A 14,303-nucleotide genomic window follows, 5' to 3' on the forward strand; every position below is an offset into this window, starting at 1 on the left:
CTTGAAAGAAAGACAAATCAGAATTTCAAAGATAATAATGATTGGTGAAGGATGAAGGTGAATGATTGTAATGGGAGAACTTTTTTGTATATAATACTGTAGTAATGATTTATGGTAGTACAGTTTTCAGTACGAGGAAGGAGGAAATATTTAAGCTGATCAAGATTTTTATCAAGTTGGGCACTGAGTTGTGCATATCTGTGATAAAAACAGTAGAATCAGCAAGAGAAATTTATAAACCCCACACAGGGGAGATGGATTGATTCTGAAAGTGAATGGAGTATAGTTGAAAATTCTGTTGATGAATCCTAGTTGCATAATGAATACATTATGAAGATTGAATGTAATGTAGAATTCCTCTGAACCTTTTGAATACTTTTAATATGTATTGAGAAAATACGTTGGTTTAGTTTTATTTTATTATTTTTGGTTATTGTACACTACTCATTCTTTTCTTATTTTTCTGTTGAGGGGAAGTGCCTCTATTCCATCTTGTGTAATTTTTAATAGTACAGAAATGTTGTAGACAAATAGATTCTATTTTGACTAACAATCTTATTGAAACTTATAATTATTTTTGAATTGGCATAAGTTTGTTATTTAGCTCCAAAATCTACCATCAAAGTTAATGCATCTTTAAGTTTATCTGGTGTCTTTTTTCAGCTCAGGTTGGGACAGGTTAAATATACTGCAATGATAAATGAATCTTGGTTATCCTTTTACTAAATGGCTCAAATCAGCTGATCATATTACCACTCTGTTTTATGTGGTTTGCAATAAACTCACTAAACTTAATTTTAGTCATTCGACCTCAAGATAGAAAACAAATCATCCTTGTAAAACTATTGAAAAATACACTACAGTAGTCATCTCTGATATCCCACATGTAACAACAACACCTGTAATATTTTACCTGTACATTTTTGTAAAAGTCTTCAACCATTTTGAATTGATAGATGTAAATTTTTAGCAGTACAGTACTCTGCTTGCTTTACCCTGCAGCCCACAACGACCAGCTACCAACCCCGCTAAGGTCGAGACTGAGGAAAACAGTAGTCCAAAGACCACTAAGGTTAGTTCCTGCTATTTCACTGACAAAACACGCGTTGTAGCAGAAATGACTGTATCTCTCTCAAATTCATCACTTCTCTGTTCACTTTGATTTCTATATTTTGGGAATGAAGTTTGCTTCTTGTTTGTTTCAATCATAGGATAACTTTCAAGTTACTTCTCTGTAGGTCTCAGTGAGGGTAGTAGTAGTAGTACTAGTTGTGTTCTCAATTTTTTTTTTTTTTTTCCAAGTCAACTACATGACTGGACCTTTTGCAGGATTAGTCTTCATCAAAGGTTAACATGGTGAATCTGATTGTAGGCTGATTGGAAAATTTTTGGATTCAACAGAAAGATTTCATTAACATTTGAGTCTTACTCTTTTGTAAGGCTCAAGTCAAGGTTAGGCAGAGATAGTGTATACTGTGCTAATTTTGGAGGGGTGTCATAAACTTACTAACCTATTCAAACTTATTTTCAGTCGCAGATATGTAGATACGAACAATTGGACAGATTGGAAGTTTGTTAATTGCAAGGGGCTTGAACATTCAGATGTGTGCCTTCCTCTGCCTGATAATAAATCTGTAAAAAAAAGTCTTAGAGGTAACTTGCATTTCCTTGAATCTTTGGTCACTTCAAGGAAGGCATGGAAGATGTAGTAGTTTTAGGAGAAGAGGCTCTTCCAATTAGGTGTTAGCCACAAAACAACAATAGGCAAAAGGAGGACCTGGGATATCCAGGGCACAGTACAGGTACCCTTTTTTTATTATGATACAAGGAAAAGAGACTGGTTTTCATTTGAAGCTATGGACCCATAGTGGGGACTTCAGAAACCGAGTTTAGTTAAGGTTCTTTGTCTATGAGAAAACATCAATACAGATGTTATTTGTTTCACAGTCTCTCACATACTGCACTTTGTTTTAGGTGGACTTTAAGTGTAAGACCAAGTAATTTGTTGAAGTTAACCCTACTTAGGAGTTGAGAACTGCAAATCCATCCCATAACTGATTGCACCAGTAGCTCTAAAGAGCCTGTTGGAGTTAGGGAAAAGTTTCAATGAAAAATTTTTCAGTCTTGCTTTGTATGACTTTTGGAACACTGTACAATCTTCATACTGTATGACTTTTGGAACACTGTACAATCTTCATACAAAATGAGGGACACGTATGAATTATTTATGCATAAGAAGACCCATGAAAGCTTTATGTATTTATTTTTAGGGGATTAGTGTTTATACAGTATACACTGGCTACTGTATCTTCTTTTAGTTTCTTAGATATACAGTAGGTATTTTTTTTCAAATTCTTTATGCCCACTTTCCTCCTCCCACAAAATAAAAGTAATAACATTGTCATGGTTCCAATAGTGTTTTTCTTGATTTAGGCACCTGGTAAGAAGAGTGAAGAGGAGCTGCAGGAGGAGGAGGAACTGCAGCTGGCTCTTGCTCTGTCCCGTTCAGAAGCTGAAAACAAGGAGAAGGAGGTAAGTGTATACAGTACACAGTATTTCATCATTCACACTGTCAGTGTTGATGGTCCATTACTGAAAATATTGTCATCCATTTTAAGAATTTGTAAAAATCAAAGCTATCCTCAATTTTATTGTGTTATGGCTTATATAGCATAGCATATCTTTCCATTTTGGGGGGGGGGGAGTGTGTTAGCATATGTATGTGGTTATGTAACTGGTTATGTAAATGCTCTTTTTCTTTCTTTTAATAATACAGTATAGTATTACCAAACATCCATTTATAAACAAATACAAATAAAATGACATATTTTGACTGAAAATACCTGTAATGCTACAAATTGCCAATGTTCATGAGATTTTCTGCTTAAGTGGGAGGAAGCAGCACCCTTTCAGTTCACCTTCAGTGGCTCCACCGTAGGGTTCATAAAATGTTTAATTAAAGGTGATCCAACTTAAGAATCTATCAAAGGATTATGAGTTTCTTCTCAAATCCTTAGAACATCCATTTGAGTCACCCTGAGACATAAATCTGACTCAAAGTAGCCACCTCAATCTGAGAGTTTACCCCAGCCTCAGGGAGATGGACAGAAAACAATTGTAAAAACAGTAAAGATTAAGTAGTTCATTACTGAAGTTGTACTTATTTTTCTTGATGAGAGAGTGAGGTAAAGTCAAACCCAAAGGTGCTATGCAAAGTCAAAATTAAAAATGCTAGTAGGCGTATCGGAACTGAGGCTTGAAGATGGTAGTTATGCAGATTCTGACCAGGATAAGGCGGAGGCGTTGAACAAATTCTTTTCCTCAGTGTTTACAAGAGATGATGCAAACTATCTTCCTATGTTTGGGGAAAGACTATTTGAGACAGTGCTGACCCACATTGTGTTCTCGGTTGAGGGTATAAGAAATAAACTGTCAAAGCTAAAGATTCACATAAGTCCTGGCCCTGATATGGTACAACCCAGAATTGAATTGAAACAATTTATTTAGCCAGAAAAACACAGATACAGAGTGGATAATAATAACAATACTGTATTAACATGGCTGAGCCAGTTGAGAACCTGAGCTCTGTTTTAGGCACCTGATATATACTGTAGGGGTATCGAGATATTAATGTTGTCTAGCACTCAGGATGGAAGGAAACTCTAATGTGGTTTTCTTGTATAATATAAGTTATATGATAGACAGTCTGGTGCTGGAGGTGCCGTGTGGTGAGGAGCTGCTCAGTAGAGACGTTCGGTGAGTAGCGTGTTGAAGGAGGTAGATGTGCAGGAGCTTCGTTAGAGAAGATGTTGCCTGTTGCTGGCCTCCTGGTTGAATGAATGCTGACAGCGTGGAGCTTGCTGGAGGAGGTGTTGCTTGTTCAGGAAGATGGGCAGAATGAGAGTTGGTTGGTGAGGAAGCTCAGAGAAGGACAGCTGGTGGGTCGCCATGCTCGCTGGCGGGAGCGAGGACTGCCAGGCAGGCGAGGAGGAGCGAGGGCAGCCGGGCAGCGGCGGAGGAGGAGGTGTTGCTTGTTCAAGAAGAATGGTCAGAATAAATCTCAATGGAGAGACAGAGCTTATATACCCAGCAGCCGCTATGAGTCATGTTGGGAAAACCCGAGAAGTCGCCGGTGACTAGTTTCGTTGCTAAGTTACGGTAACATCTGGTTGGTTGCTAGGGAAGGCGGTAGCAGGTGGTGGCTGTGGCTACGCAGTTGTAGGGGAGACGTCCACTACAATACTATACATTTATCTCAAGAAAGTATTACGGTATGTAACATTTAGTAACATCTGGAATAGTACAATAGCATGGTGGTAATAAGAACATTTCATAATGTTACCACGGTTATCACTTCAATATTTATTAATTTTATTTATTTAATTTTTTTAGTTTATTTTTGTATTTTTTATTTATACAGTGGTCCCTCGGTTGTTTCCCTTTTCCCGTGTGATTTTATCAAGATTTATCTTATCCAAGTTTTCGGTTGCTGGAGGATCGGCTTTTTTCACACTTCATTTTTCCAACATTCGCGGACTGAGATCCAATTTTTCTTCTGTGGAGCACCATCTATCAACCTCTTCCCCGACCTCTTACTACTCTCCGAACTTCAACTGACCAAAGCAGCTTCACCCAAACCTTTTCAAGTCTCTAACTACAACCTTTATACCTACTTCCGTTCTAAGGGAGGTGTATGCGCCTACTGCAATACACGTACACCTATAGCCTGACTCACGGATCTTGAATCTCCCCTTTATGATGTCATCTGGCTCAAAATATCTCTACCTACTGTGACTATTTTTCTTTGTTTCCTATACTGTTCTCCCAACTCTACCAACTATTTCGAACTCTTTGACTATCTCACTTCTTGCCATGAGTCGTTGCTATCCACACACCCCAACACCGAGATCCTCTACCTGGGGATTTCAATATACATCACAGAGAGTGGCTTGGCTCTGCAAGGGATGACCCAGGTGGAGCTGAGGCACTCTCTTTTCCTTACTTAATGATTTGGAACAAATAATCAAACACCCTACACGCGTTCCTGATCGACACGATCAACTTGCTAACATTCTTGATCTTTGTTTTACCTCTAACCCCTCACACTATTCATGCTCAATTTTTGCCCCCTTAGGGTCTTTTGATCACAACCTTATTTCTATTAAATCAAACTGGGCACGACCACCTCTCCCACCCCCCTCTAAATGTCAACTATGGCACTATCGGAGGGCAAGCTGGCAATCCTTGCGAGAATTCTTCACCGACTTTCCTTGGGATGAATGTTGCTTTTCCACTCGGGATGCCTCAGTATGTGCAGACAGTATTGCTGGGGTTATACAGGGCGGTATGAGTGCATTTATCCCATCTTCTACCAAAACTTTCACATTACAATCATGGTTTGATCGCTCCTGCTCTCTTGCTTGCAGGGTGAGAGATAGGGCATATCGAGCTATGAAACTATCTCCTTCTCCTATTACCCACACCTCTTTCATTACTTCTAGGAATCGTTGTAAGGCTATTCTTCGTAGGGCCAAGCGGAATTTTATTAAAAGAAAGACTGCTGTCCTGACTAATTCTTCCTCTAGTAAATCCTTCTGGTCCTTAACTAAAAACATGTGTAACAACTTCTGCACGCCTTCTTTTCCTCCCCTCTTCCGTCCCAATAACTCTGTAGCCAACTCTCCCCCTGACAAAGCCAACCTCTTTGGCACCATATTCTCCTCTAATTCCACCTTAGACGATTCCCACTCTATCCCTCTTACCCCTGCACCTCCTACTGAACCTATGCACTTTCCTATGCACTCGCAGGGTTGCCGGTGTGTTATCCAGGTTGGATGTGAGTAAGGCGCATGGACCGGACGGAATACCCCCTCGTGTTCTGAGGGAGTGTGCTGAAGCCCTGGCCCCTGTGCTTGCTCGCCTCTTTCGCCTTTGCCTCAAAACCAAAACTTTTCCTTCTTCTTGGAAGCATGCCTTGGTTCAGCCCATCCCGGAGAAGGGTGACCATTCTAATCCCTCTAATTATCGCCCCATTGCCCTAACTTTATCCCTCTCTAAGATTTTCGAAACTATCTTGAACTCCCATTTTCTCCGTCACCTTGAACGCCTTTCTCTTTTGTCGGATCACCAGTATGGCTTTCGCCAGGCAAGATCTACTGGTGATCTGCTCTCCTATTGCACCCATCTTTGGTCATCCTCTCTTAGGGATTATGGGGAAACTTTTGTCGTGGCCCTCGACATCTCCAAAGCATTTGACAGGGTATGGCACAAGTCTTTGCTATCTAAACTTCCCTCTTTTGGTTTCTCTCCCCCACTTTGTTCTCTCATCTCTAGCTTCCTTGAGAATCGATCCATGACAGTTGTTGTCGAGGGATCGATTTCTCGCTCTTTCACCAACTCTCTTCCTTCTTTTTATCAATGATTTACTTCACACTACAACTAATTCTATCCATTCTTACGCTGATGATTCTACTCTTCACTCTTCCTCACATATTCCCCTTAAACGAAACCGTATATATATATGTATATATATATGTATATGTATATATATGTGTGTGTGTGTATATATATATATATATATATATATATATATATATATATATATATATATATATATATATATATATATATATATATATATATATATATATATATATATATATATATATATATACACATATCAATAATAATATATATATACATATATATATATATATATATATATATATATATATATATATATATATATATATATATATATATATATATATATATATATATATATATATATATATATATATATATATATTAAAGACTCGTTTAATCTAATCACTGTTAACGTAAATTTCACAATCTAACCGCTTCATAAGGATCTTCAATTCGGTTAACGAACAAAAATTCGGTTAACGAATTTCTTACGAACCGACCTCAACATGTTTTCTCTTGCACTGGCCGGGCAACCAGCTTTAGTATCAGTCCGCCAATACATTAATCGGTTCTAGGGCTTAAATTCCTAACTATTTTAGTAAATATCAAGAAGTTTATACTATTCAATAATTTTAAAAATTTAATATTCAATTTTTTAGTCATTTTAACAATTATTGAACATAATTGAAGGTAAAGTGACTAGTTTAAAGCGCAGCATCCAGCCTCTTAACACAGCAAACAGGCGTTAGTCTCTCTGTTTTCACTGGAGGTAACATCATGCTTGAGACTCTCTTCAACTAAACGCTTTTTTCTGTGTTTCCAAGCAAATTATTGGTCATTTTGAAATATATTTTACATATTGACAATATATAATGCAGTACAGTGTTGATTTAAAGAAAATAATCTTGAAATACACCAAGAGAACTAAAATTTTATGGGTGAAATGGTGCCATGGGGTGACTTCTCTTCCACCCCAATGCCTTCTCTTCTTCCTTCTCCTCCACCCCCATTGTAATTCCCATCATCATCATCATCATCCAGGAGCCTTCTACATACACACCTCAAAGTAAGTGAACTTTTCTACCATTTTGTTGAATTTAGGAAATTTTCGGTGAGCTGGAACCAATTACCCAAAAACCCATTGAAACAATGGTTTCAAGTTAATCTATCTTTCTCGGCCAACCTAACCAATCTCTGGAACGACTAGCCCGGCAACCGAGGTCACTGTGTATATATATATATATATATATATATATATATATATATATATATATATATATATATATATATATATATATATATATATATATATATATATATATATATATATATATATATATATATTATATATATATATATATATATATATATATATATATATATATATATATATATATATATATATATATATATATATATATATCATGTAGATCCACAATGAAAACGTGTTTTTCCTGTATGTCCTACATAATTACAATATTAACATATTGGTAATGGTTGAGTCATACTTGAAAACAACATTAATATTTAGAAGCTTGAGGGACTGAACTAACGGGACAAATTCATTACGATGGGGCAGAGTCAAAATATTCTTAAGTGTAGGAATTTGCCTGGTTTGAGAGGAATGAAAGGATTTTTTAGCCCTTTTAAAACAACGATCAACAAACACAGAAGGGTACCCGAGTTTCTGTATATGAAAAAATTCGGTGAACGAATTCCTTAAAAATTTTTCCCAATATGTTTTCGCCTCCTCACCAGCTTTAGTATTAGTCCGCCAGTACAGTAATCGGTTTTAGGGCTTAAATTCGTTACCACTTGAGTAAATATCATAAAGGTTGTACTATTCAATAATTTTCCAAGTCTTATATTAAGTTTTTAGTCATTTTAGCAATTATTTAACATAATTGAAGTACAGTTATTAGCGCGCCAAACAGCCACTTGACTCACCCAAAATGGCGTCAGTATGTGTCCCTGCTCAGTGGAGGAAGCATCTTACTGGAGACTCTCTTGAACATAAACTATTTATATGTTTTTACAGTACTGTACAATTGTTGGTCATTCTGAAGTTTATTTTACATATTGACAATATATAGTGCAGTGCAGTGTTGATTTAAAGAAAATAATCTTGAATTACACCAAGTGAATTAAAATTTTATGGTGAAATGGTGACATGAAGCATGGGGTGACTTCTCTTCCACCCCAATGCATTCTCTTCTCCCTTCTCCTCCAACCCCATTCTAATTCCCATCATCATCATCATCAATCAGGAGCCTTCTACATACACACCTCAGAGTAAGTGTACTTTACTGCATTTATTTTTAGTTTGTATGTAATTTTCGGTGATCTGGAACCAATTACCCAAAACCCATTGAAACAATGGTTTCGGTTAACGAAATTTTCGGTTAACGAACGACCTTCTGGAACGAATTGTGTTCGATAACCGAGGGACCACTGTATACAGCTCCTCCCCGACTTACGACAGGGTTAGGGACCCAAATCCAGATTGTAAGTCGAAATGGTTGTAAGTCGGAAATAATACAAAGAAAATCTAAAATGGGTGTCTCTTTTTCTTCTCAGCACCACAAAACACTCACTTTTAAGCTTGCCAGCCATTTTAAAGTGAATTACAAACAAAAATTTTGTCTATGTACTGACTTTGGGACTCGAAAATACGTAATTTGACCAAATTTTGGTATGACTGAGGCAGGTCATAAGTGCGGGTGGTCGTAAGCCGAGTAGGTCGTAAGTCGGGGAGGAGCTGTATACATAAATTACAGTGGAATTGAAAAACATAAGTATAATGGGGGAGCAGTACAACATGGGTTGTACAGTAATAAGGTTGAACAAGAGGACAGAGCTTTCAGGATTATGTCTAGTTGGCAATTATGTTTGTTACAATGGTAATTACTTACCTATTTATATGATAATTTCTGATAAAACGGTTTTGATGGTACAATAAGAGCAGGTACTGTAAATATAGTAGGTTTTACAAGAAATATTAATACTTAGACAATAGATATTTTTTAAGAGATGATTTAAGGGAAGGGAGCGTAGTCTTTGCTTGGATGGGTGGGGGTAAGTTGTTCCACACCTTCACACCGTGATATTTTATGGAGGTCTGAGACTGAGCGGAGTGCATGGGGGGTGGTCTTAGTAGCTCTGGGTGCCTTAAGTTGTATCTCTGATTATTCCAGAACTGGAAATAATTATTGTCAAGCAAGTGATTGATAGATTTGTAAACAAAGAGGGCACAGCAGTAGTTGTTAATATCTTCGAATTTTAAAGTTTTCAATATAGCAAATTTTTCGTTTGTGTGATCTTTTTTTTTCAAGTAGGTCATTGTCCGTACAACTCTCTTTTGTGCAGTAACCAGAGATTGTGTTTTTGAAGAGCCAGAGGCCCCCCATAGTGTGTGACAGTGAGGGAGAGTGTGAGTGTTAGTGAGGGAGAGTGTGAGTGTTAGTGAGGGAGAGTGTGAGTGTTAGTGAGGGAGAGTGTGAGTGTTAGTGAGGGAGAGTGTTAGTGTTGGTGAGGGAGAGTGTTAGTGAGGGAGAGTGTGAGTGTTAGTGAGGACAGGAGGTTTGGGGAGGGAGAGGTGAGTGTTGGGGGTGAGGGACAGGAGGTTGGTGAGGGAGAGTGTGAGTGTTAGTGAGGGCAGGAGTGGTGGGAGGGGAGAGTGTGAGTGTTAGGGTGAGGGACAGGAGGTTGGTGGAAGGAGAGGTGGAGGTTAGTGAGGGACAGGGTGTTGGTGAGGGAGAGTGTGAGTGTTAGTGACGGAGAGTGGAGTGTTAGTGAGGGAGGGTGAGTGTTAGTGAGGAGGGTGGAGTGTTAGTGAGGGAGAGGTGAGGTTAGTGGGAGGACAGGAGTGGAGGGAGAGGTTAGGTAGAGGGAGAGTGAGTGCGTAGTGGAGGAGAGGCGAGGTAGTGGGGAGGGGTGGGTGTTAGGGGAGGGTGTGAGTAGTGGGGTGAGGGAGTGTGAGGTGAGGAGGGGTGTGAGGTAGAGGGAGAGGTGAGTGTAGGGAGGAGGGTGGGAGTGTGAGGGGAGGTGTGAGGTAGGGAGGAGGGTGGAGTGTTAGGTGAGGAGGGTGTGAGTGGGTGGGAGGGGTGTGAGGTGAGGGAGGGTGGAGGGAGGAGGGGAGGTAGTGGGAGGAGGGGTGTGAGGAGAGAGGGTGTGAGGAGGGAGAGTGAGGGAGAGGGAGAGTGAGGTAGTGAGGGAGGGTGAGGTGTTAATGAGGAGGGTGAGTGTTAGTGAGGAGGTGTGGAGTGTTAGTGAGGAGGTGGAGTGTTAATGAGGAGGGGTGTGGAGGATGAGGAGGGTGTGGAGTGGTGAGGGAGAGTGAGTGTTAGTGGAGGAGGTGTGAGGCATGAGGAGGTGTGAGGTTTGAGGAGGGTGTGAGGGGTAGGAGGGAGGAGGTGAGTAGTGAGGGAGGGTGTGAGTGTTAGGTGAGGGAGGTGAGTGTTAGTGGGAGGAGGGTGTGAGGTAGGGAGGGAGAGTGTGAGTGTTAGGGTGACGAGGGTGTGAGTGTTAGTGGAGGGAGAGTGTGAGTGTTTAGAGGAGGGTGTGAGTGTTAGTGAGGAGGGTGTGGAGTGTTAGTGGGAGGGAGGGTGTGGGAGGGGAGGAGGGTGTGAGGTTAGTGTGACGAGGTGTGAGTGTTAATGGGAGAGGGTGTGAGTGTTAGGGGTGAGGAGGGTGTGAGTGTTAGTGGAGGAGGGTGTGAGTGTTAATGAGGAGGGTGTGAGTGTTAGTGAGGAGGGTGTGAGTGTTAGTGAGGAGGTGTGAGTGTTAGTGAGGAGGGGTGGAGTGTTAATGAGGAGGGTGTGAGTGTTAGTGGAGGAGGGGTGTGAGTGTTAGTGAGGAGGGTGTTAGTGAGGAGGTGTGAGTGTTAGTGTTAGTGAGGAGAGGTGGAGTGTTAGTGGGAGGGGAGAGGGTAGTGTGGAGGAGGGTGGAGTGTTAATGAGGAGGGTGAGTGTTAGTGAGGAGAGTGTGTGAGTTAGTGAGGGGAGGGTGTGAGTGTTAGTGAGGGGAGGCTGAGTGTTGGTGGAGGGAGGTGTGGAGTGTTAGTGGTGGGAGGGGAGGTGTGAGTAAGTATGAGGAGGGTGTGAGGTGTTAGGGTGAGGGAGGGTGGTGGGTGAGGGAGGGGTGTGAGTGTTAATGAGGAGGGTGTGAGTGTAGTGAGGGAGGCTGTGGAGTGTTAGGGTGGGGAGGAGAGGAGTGTTAGGTGGTGGGAGGGTGAGTGTTGGTGGGGAGGGTGGAGTGTTGTGAGGAGGGTGTGAGGTGTTAGTGGGAGGCTGGGGAGTGTTAGTGGAGGGAGGGTGTGTGAGTGTTAGTGAGGAGGGTGGAGGTTAGGTGGAGGAGATGGGGGAGGTGAGGAGGAGGGTGAGTGGGAGGGAGAGGGAGTGTTAGGTGGGGGAGGGTGGAGTGTTAGTGAGGGAGGGTGTGGAGTGGAGAGGGGGGTGTGAGTGTTAGTGAGGAGGTGTGAGTGTAGGAGTGAGGAGGGTGTGGAGTGTTGAGGGAGGGTGGAGTGTTAGTGAGGGAGGTGTGAGTGTTGGTGGGGAGGGTGTGGAGGTTAGTGAGGGGAGGTGTGGAGTGTTAGGTGGGAGGGGAGGGTGTGAGGTAGGAGGAGGTGAGTGAGGGGGAGGAGGGTGTGAGTGAGTTGGAGGAGGTGTGAGTGTTAGGTGAGGAGGGTGTGGAGGTGTGAGGGGGAGGTGGGAGTGAGGGAGGGTGTGAGTAAGGTGGGGAGGCTGGGAGGTTAGTGAGGGAGGTGAGTGTTGGTGAGGGAGAGGGGAGTGTTAGTGAGGAGGGGTGGAGTGTTATGAGGAGGGTGAGTGTTAGTGAGGGGAGGGGTGAGGGGGGAGGGAGGGGTGTGGAGTGTTGTGAGGAGGGGGAGGTAGGAGGGGAGGGTGTGGGAGGTTGTGAGGGAGGTGGAGGTAGGGAGGGGAGGGGGAGTGTTAGTGAGGAGGTTGTGGAGTGAGGGGAGAGTGTGAGTGTTAGTGAGGGAGAGTGTGAGGTGATGGGAGGAGGGTGTGAGTGTTAGTGAGGAGGGTGTGAGTGTTAGTGAGGGAGGGTGTGGAGTGCTAGTGAGGAGGGTGGAGGTATGAGGGGGGGTGTGAGTGTTAGGTGAGGGAGGGGTGTGAGGTAGAGGGAGGTGTGGAGGTTAGTGGGAGGGGAGGGTGTGAGGTTAGTGAGGGGGGGTGTGAGTGTTGAGGGAGGGAGGCTGGGAGGTTAGTGAGGGAGAGTGTGAGGTGTTAGGGAGGAGGGTGTGAGTGTTGTGAGGGAGGGTGTGAGTGTTAATGAGGAGGGTGGAGGTAGTGAGAGAGTGTGAGGTTAGGGAGGAGGGTGAGTGTTTAGTGAGGAGGGTGTGAGGTATGAGGGAGGGGTGGAGGTAGTGGAGGGAGGTGTGAGGTTAGGTGAGGGGAGGGGTGTGGAGGTTAGTGTGAGGGAGGTGGGAGGTATGAGGAGGGTGTGAGTGTTGGTGAGGGAGGGTTGTGAGTGTTAGTGAGGGAGAGTGTGAGGTGGAGGAGGGTGTGAGTGTTGGTGAGGGAGGGTGAGGCATGAGAGGGTGTGAGTGTTAGTGGAGGAGGTGTGAGTGTTAGTGAGGAGGGTGTGTGAGTGTTAGTGAGGAGGGTGTGGAGTGCATGAGGGAGGGTGTGAGTAAGGGTGAGGGAGGGTGAGTGTTAGTAAGGGGAGGGGTGAGGTTAGTGAGGGAGGGGTGAGTGTGAGGAGGAGGTGTTAGTGTTAATGAGGAGGGTGTGAGTGTTGGGGAGGAGGTGTGGAGTGTTAGTGGAGGGAGGGGGAGTGTTAGTGAGGAGGTGTGAGTGTTAATGAGGAGGGTGTGAGTGTTAGTGAGGAGGGTGTGAGGAGGGAGGGGAGGGTGTAAGTGTTAGTGAGGGAGGCTGTGGAGGTTAGTGAGGAGGGTGTGAGTGTTAGTGAGGGAGGGTGATGACAACGAGCGTATCAGTGGCGAAGAGGATAAAAGAAAAAATAAGTGAGTTAGAATATGGGTGAATGAGTTGAAATAAGTATTACTACATGCGTGAAGATGAGAATGAACGAGGGAGGAAAGTTAGTGAATGAAAATGAATTGGGGAGAACTAGTTAGAGTGAATATGATTTATTGTTTTGCATGGTAATAGGCTTTTATAGGTATTAATTTGAGTGAACAGATCGTATTCCCAAGGTTAAAATACTGTATTAACGTAAGACAGTTTCAGTATAATGTAGTGGGTAAGATACGGAGGGAGAGGAAAGAGATGGGACGTTTAAACTTGGCGGCAGTGTGTGGCTATTACTGCCAAGGTTCACGTGACTGCCTCTTCTCCTATCCAGGTGATTAACACTGCATATTTCGCGGTGCTTTATTTTCGCCTTTTTGAAGTCAGCTTCTATTTCATTGTAATGTCTTGTTGGTTTGTTTCAATAATTTAAGATATACACATAGAAATGTTGTGATAATTTTTTGTGAAATTTGATTATGTGATAGTGAAATAGATATAACGTCTTGAACTTTTACGTTCCGCAAAGAACTACCGAACACCGAAAACTTCAGAAACAACAATGAAGAATAATTAATTTCAAGAGTGTGTGTTCGATGACACGTCTTATAAATTACTGTAATTAGAAATTTCGTATCTAAGGTTTTAGGGAAATTGTACTAAAGCTGCAACAGTATGAACTATGGCAATAAACCTTTATCAATAAAGAATATATTTTTTCTTCAATAGTCATGTATTCCTAACACAATTTTAGTACTGGATCTCAAGTTCCATGCGACATGATTTAATAATGGATGAAGAAAGCTGTGCGATTCCCGGCGAATCTATCATTGTAATATAGAAGTGGCAATACTGTTAACGAATCTGCTTTGTCCTACACCAGGT

The 14,303-nt window shown here is 42.1% G+C and overlaps 1 protein-coding gene across 2 annotated transcripts in view; it reads left to right on the forward strand.

The window, feature by feature from the left end:
• Positions 1-14,303, forward strand: part of LOC121871809 (hepatocyte growth factor-regulated tyrosine kinase substrate-like) — a 129,577-nt gene that overhangs the window by 97,517 nt on the left and 17,757 nt on the right. For both annotated transcript variants that reach the window (XM_042374308.1, XM_042374309.1), the window contains 2 exons: positions 1,003-1,072; positions 2,434-2,532. In XM_042374308.1, the coding sequence (XP_042230242.1) occupies positions 1,003-1,072; positions 2,434-2,532 (169 nt within the window). The remainder of the gene's footprint in view (positions 1-1,002; positions 1,073-2,433; positions 2,533-14,303) is intronic.

Source organism: Homarus americanus, unplaced genomic scaffold (assembly GCF_018991925.1).
Source record: "Homarus americanus isolate GMGI-L3 unplaced genomic scaffold, GMGI_Hamer_2.0 scaffold39675, whole genome shotgun sequence".
NCBI classification, from domain to species: Eukaryota; Metazoa; Arthropoda; class Malacostraca; order Decapoda; family Nephropidae; genus Homarus; species Homarus americanus.